Source organism: Balaenoptera physalus (assembly GCF_965194825.1).
Source record: "Balaenoptera physalus genome assembly, chromosome: 5".
Taxonomy (NCBI): Eukaryota; Metazoa; Chordata; class Mammalia; order Artiodactyla; family Balaenopteridae; genus Balaenoptera; species Balaenoptera physalus.
Window position 1 is genome coordinate 63,955,496 of NC_138884.1, and position 17,808 is coordinate 63,973,303.

The following is a 17,808-nucleotide window of genomic DNA, read 5'->3' on the forward strand; positions in this document are numbered from 1 at the left end:
AACTTCTAGAGATGGATGATGGTGATGGCTGCAGAACAATGTGAATGTTCTTAATGGCAAAGAACTGTACATTTAAAAATGGTTAAGATGGTAAATTTTGTGATCTGTATATTTTATCACATTAAAAAAGAGAGACAGAAAAGGAGGGAACAAAGAGAGAACAAAGAAGATATCCATGTCAAGACTGAGACAGAAATTGGAGTTTTAAAATACAAGCCAAGGAACTCCTGGAGCCACCAGAACTAGAAGAGGCAAGGAAGGGCTCCCTTGAGCCTTTGGAGGGAGTGCAGTCCTGATGACACCTTAATTTCAGACTTCTGGTCTCCTGAACTGTGAAAGATTACACTTCTGTGTTTGTGGTAATTTGTTACAGCAGCCTCTGGAACCTAACACAATGATGTAGGAATCAAGGTCATCAGCTAAGAGTGAGAAGTGAAGGGGTTTGAGAAAAGAGGAGAGGTGAGAAATTGTTGACCAGGAGTGTGGGAAAGGGAACAGCCTACAAACTATAAAATGACTGTCTGTAGCACTAGGAGCCCACTTTAGGATCACGGACAGGAATTTAAAATTAGATCAGTCAGTTTGTGTGTTTTTCTAGAGGCTGGTTTATCTGCACAAGGGTACAGGTGAGGAATCATAAAAAGTTGGCTTTATCCAAAGTTATCTTTTCATCAAGAGAGTACAAAGTAAAAGAGAAGTAAAGGAGTTGACGATGTTTGTAAGGAAGTAATTTTAATAAATTTTTTTAACTGCTCTAATCTCCAAGTACCCAAAATGTACCCTGGCACATCATAGGAACTGGGAAAATATCTATTTAATGAATTACTGAATGCCATGATGTTACTGTGTTAGGCTTCTCTGAAATAACCATCACACAATGGAGTCTGAGCTACTATGTACAATGACTCCTAAGCTATGTGATGCTTTCCATCTGTTCATTTCCAACATGACAACACTTGTTTGTCACCTGGTATCAGTCCTGTAATTTCCCCTTAGCAGAGAGGACAAAAATATCAGTTGAAAAGAAATATCATTCAGAGAAATATCTTACATCTCACTCAAGAAAGGTATATTGCTATTGTCTCATGATATAATCCTTATGCATTATAATAGTTTTTAGTATTCATATTTCAGTATTTCATATTCAACCAGTTAGTCCTCTACCCTCCAGTAAACAAAGGCCCAGAAACCTAAGAAGCCAGATGACGTCAGGGCCTATAGAAAAGTTCCAAGCAAACTTCTTGCCATGTTCTGCCATGCTGACATTCAGAGTAGTCATCTTTTGATCTCAGTACAGTTCTCTGTTCAGTTCTTATATATGCCAGTTAGTGTGGGTGGCATATTACATGTACTGTTACATTCATTCCTACACTAGCCTGGAAAGCTGTTATTAATTTCATGTACAGACGAGGAAGCTAAGATGCAGAAGAGCCAAGCAGCAGCTATGTGAGGAGCCAGGATTTACAGTCAGGTGTATCTCCCTCCAAGTCTGGGCTCTGTCTAACAGGCCTTCTTCCACCAACAATGGAAGCTGTGATTTATTACCAGATATCGTGCTAGGCAGTTCCACACACATTATGTTGTTTAATTCTCATAAAAGTATTGCACATAAATGGTACCAGCTCATTTCATATAGAAGGAAACTGATGCTCAAAAGATCTAAGTAGCCTGTCCAGGTTCACATAACTTGATTATAATCAAGGCTAAACACTAAGTATATTCATATTTCATGTAGCTGTTAAAAAGAATAAGGTAGGTAGATCTGTGTCTCCAAACACAGAAAGATCTTCTAAATATTAAGTAAATACTTAATACTTCATGTAGCTGTTAAAAAGAATAAGGTAGGTAGATCTGTGTCTCCAAACACAGAAAGATCTTCTAAATATTAAGTAAAGAAAGAGCAGGTTGCCCAAGGGTGTTTGCATCATGACATTGTTTAATTAACATTCATATATGTTTTTCTATGAATACGTGTGTGTATGTGTCTGTGTCCGTAAATGCTTAGTATGTTCCACGAAAAGATGGACCCTAATAACAATGGTTGCTTCTGAGGAGAAAGAAATAAATCATGATTAGGACATGGTCAAACAGAGTTTCAGCCTCATTTCTTATGTCTTAATATTCACAAAGAGTTGGTATTCATGTTGTCTAATTGAAAATATTATTTGTTTCCCTGATCTTCTCTTTTTGTTTTCTTCATTATAATAAATCTCTCTCTCCCTCTCTCTCCCTCTCTCCCCTTCTGTGTGTGTGTGTGTGTGTGTGTGTGTGTATACATACACACATACATACATATATGTATATAAATATAGAGATATATATGTATAAATATATATTACATAAATATAAATTAAATTACACTTATTACATTAAGTCATTTAGGGAAAAAATCTGGTTTGATATGAATTTATTTGTATGTACTCTGAGAAATAGGTATTTTTAAAAAGTAAAATGATTATGTATTAATAAACTCGCTATACCCCTGATACATGGAGATAGCTGTTGTTCAACAAAAATTTAAGGAGTATTTCCTGAGTCATATTATGAATCTCGGTTTTAAGAATATCTGATTGTTTTTATTGAGAGCTTTTTATGTGAAGGTTTCTTTAAGATATTTGTATACCTGCCAATAATCTTCTTTAAACTCTTAATCCTAGTGCATTCCTAAAGTATTTCTCATTCAAATCCCTGTAACCAGTTCCTTCTCCTTTAACAAAATTAGTCAATACCAAAAAAAGAAATATTGCTTTCTTGTTGGGACTATGCTGTCTCTGGAGCTATTCTATGGGTTGAGGCTTCTCTGTTCAGACTTGTCAAACTAGTTTCATTTCAAGTACTTGAAATTTGTTCCCTTATGTCTTCCAGCCATAGACCTCTAATATATCTAGAGATGTCATATAGTTGATTAGAAAGTCAGGTTGAGTGGGCGCAGACCTCTAAGATCATATTCTTCCTCCCACAGATGATGTATCGGTAAGTTCAGTTTTGTTTAGTAATGGCTTGTTTGCTCTACTGTCTGTCAGTGGCTAGATTCCCAGAATGTCGGAGGACTGCCTGCATTGGATGTTGTGAAATTTGTGGAATTATTATAGCAGCTGGATTAATTAATCTCTGTAGTTAAAATCAATATTTTTGTATTAAAAATCATTATTAACATTATTTCATGTCACCAAGTTCAACAGTTGGGATTTTAGAAGAAGTTAATGAAAAACTATATTACATTGTTGTTTTGACTGCTTCTGATTTTGGAGGGGGATGGGGGAGAAAGGTGTTAATTTGTTTTAAGAAAAGCCTCCTGTCAGTAATATGACTAAACTTAGCTTCTGTAACACTTTCCTTCAGTTCCTTTTCCTCATACCTTATAGTCAGTCATTGGGAACTAATGCAGATTGGGAGGTCAAAATCTGCCGAGACACCTGCCTTCATAGATATTTCAGGACTTCTTGGGGGGAGAAAGGAGACGACATCCTGATTAGGGAAACTGTTTACTCTCTAAATTTTTTCCTGTTAAATATTAAAGAGGAAAGAAAACTATAAATTATTTCAAGTTTTTTTTTTTTCAAAGTAAGGTTTGCCACATGTAAAGGAGAGGAAAAAAATAAGATTTCTTGGCATAACCTTTGATACAATTAAAATAGTGATTTTAAACATCAATGACAGTAATATTTCAAGATTGCTTAGATGTATGCCATTTTCAAAACATTTTTACACATTTTATTTCATTTAATAGTCAGGACACCCCTGTAAGATCAGCAAACAGTTACCAATTACCATTTTAAAGTGATGAATCTGAGAGAAACAGATCTTAAGGGGCTTCTCTGTATCGACAGAGTTGTGATGTCAAGATCAGAGCACTGCAACCCACAACTCCTTAAATCCAGTCTTCCTGGACTCTTGCAGCCTCTCTAGGTGGCAAGGATTCCATCTGGGGTCTTTCAGAGATGAGAACTTGACACTAGGTCAGCCCCTAAATTAGTGAACTTCACTGGGCTTCCTTCCCCACTAATAAAATGCACATTTGGATCAGTCTTTTAGTGAGCAAATAGTAATTGCCAGAGGGTCTCTGACATTCTTAGGCAGGGTCTACAGTGCTTCACACATAATTGGCACTCCACATATTTGTTGAACAAATTAATGAATAAGCAAATGTAAATATCTAGCATTAGTGTTTTGCTTATTAAAATTCATTGAATTTGAAAATGCATATTCCATGTCTATGGAAATAGACCTTTCATATTTCACATTCTCCAAATTATTCTTTTAAAAAAATCAAGTCTCATGATTATGGACACCAAAAATCTTCTTTTCTAATGCATATTTATGTGTTTAGAGGAATGTTTTCAGTTTAAGGGAAATAAATTACAGGAGTAATATTGGGGGTCAGTGCAATTGTTCAGGACATCCATGACAAAGAAAGGGGACAGTGAGAAACACTGAATGTTTATGGTTTCTTTAAGATAAAGTAATGGAACATTAATCCAGGATTTGGAGGATTTGCAGGAGATGGCCAGGCAGTCTTAAGGATTGAGGCAAAGCAAATGTTTAATAATAACTGTGACGCCCTATGTCTCACCTACACTAATTTTACAGTACATTCTATAGTCGTGTCGGCCATCCTTACTTCTCCACTAACAAGAAACTCAGTGTGGAAGCTGTGTCAAAATGTACTTGATTCATATCTTTGTTGTTTCTGGTCTGTTGAAACTTGGATCTCTTTTCTATGGGTTTTTGACTCTCCTCTCTACCTTTCAGAGATAGTATTTAGTGTTCCAACTTTGCTGTGAATATCCATTTGCATTTGCCTTTAGCAATATCCATACCCCTACTCTTTCCTATAAATTGATTAGTTGGGTGATATATTCACTGAAAATCTCAATTATTTCTCTTATAAAAGATAAAATATCAAATGACTTCTTCATCTGAGATTGCTGTCCTGTTCCCAGATGACTGGCATCTCTCTCTTCCTATTGCCATTATTTTCAGCATTGCTTAATAAATGCAAAAATTAGATTTCTCCTTGTCATTATCCTCATTTAGAGAAAATGCTTCGCAAGCACTCATGTTGTACATTTTAATTTCATTTTGAATACTCATTTAAATCAACTTGATAATTTGCCAAGTTCATTCTCTAATATACTCAAAAACTATATCTTCAGAGTTAAAGCCAAAATAACAAGGTAAAACCTCCATGTTACTTACTGATCACTAAACTTTGTGTAAATTATCAATTAAATGTTACTGTTTTGTTAGTTTTTAGCAAACTCATAGTGCTTGCTGGGTGCCACATATGCACCACATTATATTACCTCATTTAATTCTCACAACAGTTCTATGATTAGGTACTATTATTATCTCCATTTTATAGATGAAAAAGTAACTAGCCCTACATCACAGGCTAATGAGTGGAAGCTGGGATTTGAGGCAGTCTAGAACTCAAGGCTGAGCTTAACTATTAGGATATCCTGTTTTTTTCTTTTTCAAGAGAAAAAATCAATTTTTCCATTTTAATTTAAAATTTGAGTAAGAGATTCATAATGTTAGTTATGCAGTAAAGTTTTATCTACATATGTATTCATATCATTGAGATTTAAAGGCTACTTTATAGCATCCTCTTCTTTCTTTTGCTTTTCTTCTTTCAAATTGTCTGTCATACAAAGAATAATGTATTTGTAGATAAAATAGGGAGGCTGGCAAATATGTATACAAAATACTTGGAAACCAAGATAATAGAAGTTTATGCTCAGATAAGCATATATGAATCTATAGGAGGTGGTAGTTTATTTGTAATTACTGTAATAGCATCTACCATTTATTACCTATTTACAAAATATTCATCATTTTCCATATATTATCTCATTTATTTACAATCCTCATATGAGTTAGCTATTATTATCCCATTTTACAGAAAAAGAAAGCAGCCCTAGATCATAGAGTTATTGAGCTTTAAACCCAAGCTATACACAACATCTTACCCCCAATACATTCATAGCTGTGCCTCTGAAACATCTGGGCAACGACAGGAAATTGACCCACTACGGATACAAAAATAATATAAGCAACAACTGAACAGCGTACTACTAAAGGCTTTCACATTCATTATCAGAGTGGCCTGGTTACAAATGGTACTGATAGATTTGAAGTCAGAAAGATAAGCCCTCCCCTTAGCTTTGTAACCTGTGTTGATTTTCCTCTCTGATCCTCAGTTCCTCATTAGTGAATGGTGATAAGACACACCTCACCAAGCTGTGGCAACAAATACATCAGATAGCTCCTATGAAAACTCCTGACCCAGAGTAGGAATTTGATATGTGCTAGAGTCTTTCATATACTCGTTTCATTGCCTCACATCCTTGGGTAGTATTTATAATCACCATCTTACAGGTGAGAAAACTGAAATTCAGAGAGGTTTCATTAACTTCTCAAGATACATGTTAAAGAGTTACAAGCATGGACTGAAGCCAAAGTCATTTGACTCTAAAAGGTAGGGCAGATCTGCAATACAAATAGGCCTAGAGAAGGTTTGTCCAGGCAGGTAAAAACTTAAAGGAATTTAAAAAAAACCTTTGCCTTGGAAAAACTGTGTTTTTCTTTACTATCACACTATTACCACACACAATACTTCTGACATCAGCTGGGTAGGGTTTTCCCCCAAGCAATTCTCCAACACTGGCTGGGAATCCTACAATTCAATTCAATTATGACAGTAACCAGAGTTAGTGCAGGCCCCACAGGTTAAGGGCTCAGTCCCATAAGACTGCCCGTGCCGCCACTTCAGATGTCAATCCCAAGTCCCAGTCGTTACCTGTGTTCCTGACTGGCGGGCTGTAAAATGGAGCTTCCTACAATCCCCTCCTCCGATTTGATTAATTTCCTAGAGTGACCACAGAACTCAGGAAAACAGTTTACCTACTAGGTTACCAGTTTATTACAAAGGTTATTAAAGGATATGTATAAACAGCCAGATGAGGCTGGTGAGGCCATATATGGTGAGGTCTAGAAGGGTCCCCAATGCAGGAGATTCTGTCCTCAAAGAGTTGAGATGCTCTCTCCTCCCAGCACATAGTTGTGTACACCAACCCAGAAGCTCTTTCATCATATATGACTGGGATTTTTGTGGAGGCTTCATCACATAGGTATGAATGATTATTAACTCAATCTCCAGCCCCCTTCTCTTCCCAGAGGATAGAAGGCAGTGGTGGAGCTTAAAGTTCCAAGCTTCTAATCATGGCTTCATCTTTCTGGCCCCCAGAAAGACTAGCCCCCATCTTCAAGCCATCTAGGAGCCCACCAAGAGTATCTCACTGGAATAATAGACACTGCTATCACCCAGGAAACTCCAAGGGCTTTAAGACCTCTATCTCAGGAACTGGGGCCAAAGACCAAATATTAGAACAAAAGATGTTCCTAGTGCTCTTCATCACTTGGGAAATTACAAGGGTTTTAGAAGGAACTGGGGGCAGAGACCAATATATATATTTTCTATTATTTCATAATCTTTAACTCTCATTTTTGTTACCTTAATGGAAATTTGTTATTTGTGATATTTTAAATATTTATAGAAAAGAAGTTTACAATACTTAATTATTATCATCCATATGGCACTGATTGAGACAAAAGCATTATATGTTGTATCATGAGTTACATGAGGGTAGAAACCATATTTTATTCATCCTTGCCTCCCTAAGCCCCGCATGATTCCTTAAAACATAATAAAGACTCAATGGAACGTTGTGGAAAAGAAAAATAGTTGGGTAAATGGACAGATGGATGAATAGTTGAATGGATACATAAAAGGACAAATTAAAGGACAAAGGAGGGCTTCCCTGGTGGCGCAGTGGTTGAGAATCTGCCTGCCAATGCAGGGGACACGGGTTCGAGCCCTGGTCTGGGAAGATCCCACATGCCGCGGAGCAACTAGGCCCGTGAGCCACAATTACTGAGCCTGCGCGTCTGGAGCCCGTGCTCTGCAACAAGAGAGGCCGCGATAGCGAGAGGCCCGCGCACCATGATGAAGAGTGGCCCCCACTTGCCGCAACTAGAGAAAGCCCTCTCACAGAAACGAAGACTCAATGCAGCCAAAAATAAATAAATAAAACTATTTTAAAAAAAAAAAAAAAAAAAAAAAAAAAAGGACAAAGGAGGAATAAGAAATATTGCAATATATGATTAATTCTCAGTAGTCTGCTAGGACATATTTATAGTATATACGGCTGTGATCCAGGCATTTGTATACAAACAACTCATTTTGCACACATGCATAGACTCCTAGCCTAGACCTTAACCTCTAACCTGAGACATATTTTACAAACCTTAATAGGTGGGACTGCACTTTGTGTCAAAAACATGCTAAACTAAACCAAACACACATATCACACAACTCCATAACATCTGATGCTGTCTACCTTTTCTAGTAAATTAGAACATTCTGTAATAAATTTCTGTTTTGTTACTGAATCTCTTTTTCCCTTATTAATAGTGTACTTGTAAAACAGGATTTCCATTTCATTGTGTCACTCAGGGCCACCCAGGACACATTTTTTGTTGATTAACATTGCATTTAAAATATTTGAGGGATTTCCTAACATACTACCTATCTAAGCTTTCTCTTGTGGGGCCACTCCAAGATGATCCTAAATTCCAAAATGCTACTGGTATAAAAATTACCTACCATGAATATTCTCAGGGTGAAATGCCCACTTTCTCAGCATGGTGAATTTCTAACAAGTGTGTAATATTAAGAAGAACAAAAATACTGATAATAGCTCATATTTATATAGCATTTACTATGTGCTGGTCATTTCACATGAATTAATGCACTTAATTTTCATGGAAATCCTGTGAGGTAGGTATTAATTTCATCTCCATTTTACAAATGGGGGAACTAAAACAAAAAAGGGTCAAATATGTTGCCACCTATTACAGAGCTAGCAAGTGGCAGGGCTAGGACTTGAACTCTGGTAGTTCAGCTCCAGAGATTGGGCTCTTATCCTTAATACTATACCACCCCCAGTAGAAGTGAGTTCAATCATGTTGCATTAATTTAAACTAACATGTGACTATGCTCTACCTCTAATGCAAAATCTAAGTTCAACACCATTTAAGAAAGACTTTGTGGGACCTCCCTGGTGGTCCAGTGGTAAAGAATCTGCCTTCCAATGCAGGGGACGTGGGTTCCATCCCTGGTCAGGGAACTAAGATCCCACATGCCACGGGGGCAAATAAGCCCACGTGCCACAACTACTGAGCTTGTGCGCCTTAATGAGAGAGCCCGCGTGCTGCAAACTACAGAGCCCATGCGCTCTGGAGCCCGCATGCCACAACTAGAGAGAGGAAACTAGAGAGAAGCCCGTGTGCCACAACAAAGAGCCTGCACCGCAACGAAAAGATCCCACATGCTGCAAAGAGGAGCCTACATGCTGCAATTAAGACCCAATGCAGCTAAAAAAAAAAAATAAAGAAAATATAAAATAAAATAAAATAAAATGAAAGACTTTGTGCTAAACTAGCACAATAAGACTCCCTATTTTGCTTATATATGAAGGTGAGAGAATTAAATGCCAGTCATTTCTTAGAATAAGGATAGAGAATGCCTCCTTACTGAATCAGGACAGGGAAACCTAGAAGGGATAAGAATCTGAAATTAATTTAACTCACTAGGGCTGGGTAGATGTTAGAGGAAAGATGGAGCTGCCAGGATTTGGAGTAAATCCAGCCCAGCAGGTCAGATGTGATGAGCAGTGAGTAATTGTGTTCCTGTCAGGAACTGTCAGGGGTGGGAGTATCCCTCCAAGAGAAAGAAGTACATCCATGCGGAATCCAGGAGAGGTATTCTCAATCCCCTTTGGGTCACGTTTTCTTCTTCCAGCTCAAAATTCTCAGTTATGTTCCCTTTTTGCCAATGTGCCTAATTTCCACCCCTGGGACCAGGGTGAAGGCATTTCCCTAGATACGTGAAGAAGTTGAGTCTTGTCTTTTCTGGCATCCTCATTTTCTTTTTCTGAGTCCCCTGAATTCAGCTCAGCCTGAAACTCTTCATTATCTTCTATAGAAGATGTTCTTTGGTTTAGACTTACAGTGGTATTTTATTCAATTTTGCCCCTCTCTCTTTGTCCCAACCCTCACTCCATTCATATCTGGGAGTTAAATATAGAAGGAATATCAGAAGTTTTCTTTGTTTCTTCTTTTTTTTTTTAAACCTCCTGACAATAAAGCATTCCATGGATTAGCACACTGGTGTAAATACATCTAGAGCCATGTTTTCAAAACTGTGTTCTGTGGAACATCAGAATCCCATGAGATACCACTAGATAGGGTGATTTTTAATGAGCACATTTGGAAAACTTTTATTTCAGTCCAATTCATTAAATAGTATTCAAGTATTTACCAAGAGTCAGATAATGTATTTGGTACTGGGGTTGTATCAGAGAACAGGATATATGCAAAACCAAGGCAGAAATACTGCCTCACCTTTACTCCCTTTTAAAACCATTAAAGGCTCTAAGACTTCTAGAAGTGAGAATCCTATTTAACTTTCTTTAACCCATTTTTTTCCAAACCTACTTAAATATGGGAAACCTCCCTTTACCCCACTACCTGGGAACACTTCTTGAGAAATTCCTCAATGCTGTATATGACTTACTGTATTCAAGATCTTCCACACTTTGGGGCAAGAAGATAGGTGTACACATAATATCTCAAGAAATAAAACTTATAGGGAACATGTGGCAGCATGGAAAAAGTGTCAAATTAAATTAAAGCCTCCAAAGTTTACAGACAAGCCCAAATATGGTAATTAATTCTCCTCGTACATGCCTGCTTTCACAGCCCTCTTTCCTTCCTCCTCCTCCCTTCTAGATGACCTCTGCTACTGTCTGGAGAGGGATAAGGGAATGCTAACTTCTTGAGAGTTCACAAGAATTTAAAGCCAGTAGAAAGGAAGAAGAAGTGAAAGCAAAAACAAATTCAAGACTTGACCACAATGGACATGGGTGGTCCCTCTGGTCAGTAAACCAACCTCTGCTTTCACTTCATAAAACTGTTTACCTGCCTTTTATGCTTCTTGATGTTCCACACATTATTCATTTGGATTAATAGGAAGCCTGTTCTGTAAAAGGAAAAAAATCACTCTCAAAAGAAAATATGATACTACAGAATAAAAGGGCTTCTGAGTCACAGTGGCCAGAGCTAGGTTCTGCCTCTGCTTCTGGCTGCATGAATTGAGCAAGTTGTTCACCCGTAAAATGAAGATAAATAATTCTACTGACAAGAGCATTTAAAGGATAAAATCAACACATCCTACGAAGTCAGCACTTTCTAAATAGTAGCTCTTGTTCTTATCACTTTTAGTACTAAATGGTCATTCTAAAATAGTCACAGGAATATCAGAGCATATTAGGTCACCACAAAAGGTTGCTTTTCTGTAACAAATGACTGAGTTCAGCCACTCAAAGGGAATGACAATTTTCGTTGGTGGAAGGAGAGTTTGGCACTTTAGTTCTATAAGAACTTTCTTCCAGGGATGGGAGCCAGGCTAGGAAAAGAGGAGCAAATTTTCTGCACTGTCTCCCAGGAATTCAATGCATTTAGCACCTTTGACAGTTTATATTAGGAGTTCAGTAGACTTGTAGGTTGGCCTGGGAAACTAACCAATAATTTCTTTTTAAATCAGATAGTATATCTTAAACACCAGAAAACTCTCTCTATGAAGATTTATGGGAACATAACCTGTCTGTAAATTGGCATTTTTATAATAATCACATGTATCTACATTTGTATAATGGTAACATGTAACTACAAGAAAGCAGAAAACTAATCCTGAAAAGGAAAGATTTGGAGCTTATAGCAAAATGATAAAGGGCATGTAGTTGACTGTGGAGTGAGCCAAAGTTACTGCCTTCAAGGGAGGTCTTTATAGGAAAAGGAAGATCCATGTGGAATAGGGGGTCCATGGTGTCTCCTGCTAACTCAAGTCATCTTTGAACTCACATATATAGAAGTCATCAGCTTAGAGGGGTTTTTTTTTGTTTTTTGTTTCTTTTTTAAAATATTTATTTATTTATTTGGCTGTGCCAGGTCTTAGTTGTGGCACGTGGAATCTTCGTTGCCACGTGTGGGATCTTTAGTTGTGGCATGCGGGATCTAGTTCCCTGACCAGGGATCAAACCCAGGCCCCTTGCATTGGGAGCATGGAGTCTTAATCACTGGACCACCAGGGAAGTCCCCAGCTTAGAGTTCTGTTACTAAGGAAATGAATATCCCAACTCTGATCATTAACAATTCATACTGCTCTATATATTCTTCAAGGTGTATATCTTTCGGTCTTCAAGATTGCAGAAAGCAAAGTCACAAAATTATTAATATTATCACTATGTTTTTATTGATAACATCTTTGGAAAAATCATGCCATAAATACACTCTTCTAAACACTGAATAATCAAAGTTAATGAAGGTGTAATGGATATGATAAATTGGATTTCACGCAGATTATAGGTTACGTTACTCTGAATAAATATCTTCTGTACTTGCCCTCTCCTTAAAGGAATGCAAAGTGCTAATTACGTCATGATCAGGGATTACTTTTAGCTTTTTTCCTACTTTAATTTAGAAGAGTTCACTTTGTATTCCCCCAAGTTGTTACTTGAATAAAACAGTCGTCTTCTAATTTTATGCTTAAAATAGAATTCCCTTTTAATGAAATAGTTCTGCCCCAACTCCACAAAAATTAGAGAAGGTTTTAAATCTCACATGCTTTTCTTTGAAGGCTGTAGATTTCTGTCCCTTTTTATGAAAGTCATAATATTTTCAGTTGTGAAAAACTTATAAGATCCTCCAAGATTCCCAACCCTTGGGGTATACACTCCTTCACCCAGTTATTCAAACACTAACCTAGGTACTGCTGTGAGGGGATTTTGCAGATATAATGAAGGTCTCAAGTCAGTTGACTTTTAAATGGAGAGATTCTAATTTTTAGGCCTAACCTAATCAGGTGACACCTTAAAATAGAACAAGGCTCTACCTGGAGAAAGAGATTCTGAATGTGAAAGAAATTTGATGGGAGGGAGATTCCCCATTGCTGGCTTTGAAGATGGAGTGGGCTAAAATGGCAAAGAATGTGGGTGACATTTAGGAGCTGAGAGGCCTCTGACAGCCAGCAAGGGAACAGGAACCCCAATTCAGCTTCAAGGAACTGAACTCTGCCTGAAACCTAAGTGAGCCTGGAAGAGGGTCACATACATTAGATGAGATTGCAGCCTCAATCAACAACTTGATTTCACCCTCCTGAGATCCTGAGCAGAAAACTCAACCATGCCACATACAGAACTGTGAGCGAATAAGTGACTGTTGTTTTAAGCTGTTAACTTTGTGGTAATTTGTTACACAGCAACAGAAAATTAATAAACCAGTGTTTGTTTTATGGGTGCAGGTAAAGCAGGAAAAAAATGCTTGAGCATCTCTACCTACATACAGTCTAGATTCCAAAGGCTTTACTGAGTATATTTCCTCTCAAATCTACAGTGATATTATGCAAATCACTAATAGGACCTCTCCAGAATGGGAGGTTGATGATGCATATTTGTTTTCATGCTTTGCTTGTTCATAGTCATAAAAGTTGATATTAAGTTGCAAGTTTACTCATATACAATTAAGTAGTTACAGCTTTAACCCATGGCTCTTGCAGCTTTTGTAATTTGGCCTTGCGCACCTGTTACATTCCCCAAAAGTTTTCTCAAAAGGATAAACACTCTGACAGCTGATCAATGGTGTTTGTTGGCCACCATTTCCCGCTAGATGTTAACAGCTCCTTGTATGGCATTTGTGAACAAGACTGCCTTGGCACTTGAAGCAGTGTATCAGTGAGTGTTGAACCACTCTTCTGCCTAGTGTCTCACAGCATGTAATAGTATGAGTTTGTGTGCATCTTGGTGGTGGGGATGTGATCTTCCTGCGTCTACTTTCTCCATTTGTCCTACTCAGAGGAACTGTGTTATCATGGGAAGATAGATTTGAAAGCTTATAAATCTGCTTGAGGTCTAGCCTTTCTCCTCTGGTCCACTGTTGGTTTTGAATGACTTGAAGACACACTGATAAGATTCTCTAAGATAATAAATGGTCAAATAAATGAAGAATGAATAAGTGAAGAGATGAATATATAAATAATAAATCTAGTTAAGAATTAAAATACAATCAATGGGGAGGTACTCTGGCACTGAGAAAAAATAGCATACTATAAGTTAGAAGACATGAGTTTGAGATGACTACTAGCTTTATTATACTGGAGAAGGCACTTAATCATCTCTAGGCCTCAGCTTCCCCAACTGGAAAATGTGTTACATTGTACTAAATAGTCTGTAAATTATGCTTCACTTCTGAATCTAGGTTTTAAGCCAACTAAGAGGCTAATTAATGTCATATCCCATGAAGCTTCTGTTTGTTGTTGTTGTTTTTTTAACATCTTTATTAGAGTATACTTGCTTTACAATGGTCTGTCAGTTTCTGCTTTATAACAAAGTGAAACAGTTATACATATACATAAGTCCCCATATCTCTTCCCTCTTTCATCTCGCTCCCTCGCACCCTCCCTATCTCAGCCCTCTATGTAGTCACAAAGCACGGAGCTGATCTCCCTGTGTTATGTGGCTGCTTCCCACTAGCTATCTATTTTACATTTGGTAGTGTATACATGTCCATGCAACTCTCTCACTTTGTCCCAGTTTACCCTTCCCCCTCCCCGTATCCTCAAGTCCATTCTCTACTAAGTCCGCATCTATGTTCCCATCTTGCCCCTAGGTTCTTCTGACCATTAACTTTTTTTTTTTTTTAGACTCCATATATATGTGTTAGCATACAATATTTGTTTTTCCCTTTGTGACTTATTTCACTCTGTATGACAGTCTCTAGGTCCATCCACCTCACTACAAATACTTAGGTTTCATTCCTTTTTATGGCTGAGTAATATTCCATTGTATATATAGGCCACATCTTCTTTACCATTCATCGGTTGATGGACACTTAGGTTGCTTCCATGTCCTGGCTATTGTAAATAGAGCTGCAATGAACATTTTGGTACATGACTCTTTTTGAATTATGGTTTTCTCAGTGTGTACGCCCAGTAGTGGGATTGCTGGGTCATATGGTAGTTCTATTTTTAGTTTTTTAAGGAACCTCCATACTGTTCTCCATACTGGCTGTATCAATTTATATTCCCACCAACAGTGCAAGAGGGTCCCCTTTTCTCCACACCCTCTCCAGCATTTATTGTTTGTAGATTTTTTGAGGATGGCCATTCTGACCGGTGTGAGATGATATCTCATTATAGTTTTGATATGCATTTCTCTAATGATTAATGATGTTGAGCATTCTTTCATGTGTTTTCTGGCAATTTGTATACCTTCTTTAGAGAAATGTTTATTTAGGTCTTCTACCCATTTGTGGATTGGGTTGTTTGCTTTTTTGATATTGAGCTGCATGAGTTGCTTGTATGTTTTGGAGATTAATCCTTTGTCAGTTGCTTCATTTGCAAATATTTTCTCCCATTCTGAGGGTTGTCTTTTGGTCTTGTTTATGGTTTCCTTTGCTGTGTAAAAGCTTTTAAGTTTCATTAGGTCCCATTTGTTTATTTTTGTTTTTATTTCCATTTCTCTAGGAGGCGGGTCAAAAAGAATCTTGCTGTGATTTATGCCATAGAGTGTTCTGCCTATGTTTTCCTCTAAGACTTGATGGTGTCTGCCCTTACATTTAGGTCTTTAATCCATTTTGAGTTTATTTTTGTGTATGGTGTTAGGGAGTGTTCTAATTTCATTATTTTACGTGTAGCTGTCCAGTATTCCCAGCACCACTTATTGAAGAGGCTGTCTTTACTCCACTGTGTATTCTTGCCTCCTTTATCAAAGATAAGGTGACGCTATGTGCGTGGGTTTATCTCTGGGTTTTCTATCCTGTTCCACTGATCTATATTTCTGTTTATGTGCCAGTACCATACTGTCTTGATTACTGTAGCTTTGTAATATAGTCTGAAGTCAGGGAGCCTGATTCCTCCAGCTCCGTTTTTCTTTCTCAAGATTGCCTTGGCTATTCAGGATCTTTTGTGTTACCATACAAATTGTGAAATTTTTTGTTCTAGTTCTGTGAAAAATGCCAGTGGTAGTTTGATAGGGATTGCATTGAATCTGTAGATTGCTTGGGGTAGTAAAGTCATTTTCACAATGTTGATTCTTCCAATCCAAGAACATGGTATATCTCTCCATGTATTTGTATCATCTTTAAGTTCTCTCATCAGTGTCTTATAATTTTCTGCATACAGGTCTTTTGTCTCCTTAGGTAGGTTTATTCCTAGATATTTTATTCTTTTTGTTGCAATGGTAAATGGGAGTGTTTTCTTAATTTCACTTTCAGATTTTTCATCATTAGTGTATAGGAATGCCAGAGATTTCTGTGCATTAATTTTGTATCCTGCTACTTTACCAAATTCATTGATTATCTCTAGTAGTTTTCTGGTAGCATCTTTAGGATTCTCTATGTATAGTATCATGTCATCTGCAAACAGTGACAGCTTTACATCTTCCTTTCCTGTTTGGATTCCTTTTATTTCTTTTTCTTCTCTGATTGCTGTGGCTAAAACTTCCAAAATTATGTTGAATAATAGTGGTGAGAGTAGGCAACCTTGTCTTGTTCCTGATCTTAGTGGAAATGGTTTCAGTTTTTCACCATTGAGGATGATGTTGGCTGTGGGTTTTCATATATGGCCTTTATGATGTTGAGGAAAGTTCCCTCTATGCCTACTTTCTGGAGTGTTTTTAACATAAATGGGTGTTAAATTTTGTCGAAAGATTTCTCTGCATCTGTTGAGATGATCATATGGTTTTTCTCCTTCAATTTGTTAATATGGTGTATCACGTTGATTGATTTGCATATATTGAAGAATCCTTGCATTCCTGGTATAAACCCAACCTGATCATGGTGTATGATCCTTTTACTGTGCCGTTGGATTCTGTTTGCTAGTATTTTGTTGAGGATTTTTGCATCTATGTTCATCAGTGATATTGGCCTGCAGTTTTCTTTCTTTGTGACATCTTTGTCTGGTTTTGGTATCATGGTGATGGTGGCCTCGCGGAATGAGTTGGGGAGTGTTCCTCCCTCTGTTATATTTTGGAAGAGTTTGAGAAGGATAGGTGTTAGCTCTTCTCTAAATGTTTGATAGAATTCGCCTGTGAAGCCATCTGGTCCTGGGCTTTTGTTTGTTGGAAGATTTTTAATCACAATCTCAATTTCAGAGCTTGTGATTGATCTGTCCATATTTTCTATTTCTTCCTGGTTCAGTCTCGGCAGGTTGTGCATTTCTAAGAATTTGTCCATTTCTTCCAGGTTGTCCATTTTAGTGGCATAGAGTTGCTTGTAGTAATCTCTCATGATTCTTTGTATTTCTTCAGTGTCAGTTGTTACTTCTCCTTTTTCATTTCTAAGTCTAATGATTTGAGTCTTCTCCCTTTTTTTCTTGATAAGTCTGGCTAATGGTTTATCAATTTTGTTTATCTTCTCAAAGAACCAGGTTTTAGTTTTATTGATCATTGCTATCATTTCCTTCATTTCTTTTTCATTTATTTCTGATCTGATTTTTATGATTTCTTCCTTCTGCTAACTTTGGGGATTTTTTGCTCTTCTCTCTCAAATTGCTTTAGTGTAACATTAGGTTGTTTACTTGAGATGTTTCTTGTTTCTTAAGGTAGGCTTGTATAGCTATAAACTTCCCTCTTAGAACTGTTTTTGCTGCATCCCATAGGTTTTGGGTTGTTGTGTTTTCATTGTCATCTG

General features: G+C 37.3%; 1 protein-coding gene across 5 annotated transcripts in view; it reads left to right on the top strand.

Moving 5' to 3' along the window:
* The first annotated feature begins 2,317 nt into the window (after positions 1 to 2,317).
* LOC309661787 (transmembrane protease serine 11A-like) overlaps positions 2,318 to 17,808 on the top strand; it is a 55,120-nt gene continuing 39,629 nt past the window's right edge. Inside the window, exons 1-2 of one of the 5 annotated variants that reach the window (XM_082463841.1) lie at positions 2,319 to 2,973; positions 10,855 to 11,000. Coding sequence is in view for 4 of the 5 variants with exons in the window: in XM_082463840.1 (XP_082319966.1) it covers positions 2,963 to 2,973 (11 nt within the window). In the remaining variant the exon portion in view is untranslated. Of the gene's footprint in view, positions 2,974 to 10,854; positions 11,001 to 17,808 lie in introns of all 5 variants that reach the window. The other 4 variants (XM_082463840.1, XM_082463839.1, XM_082463843.1 and 1 more) reach the window with 4 other exon arrangements.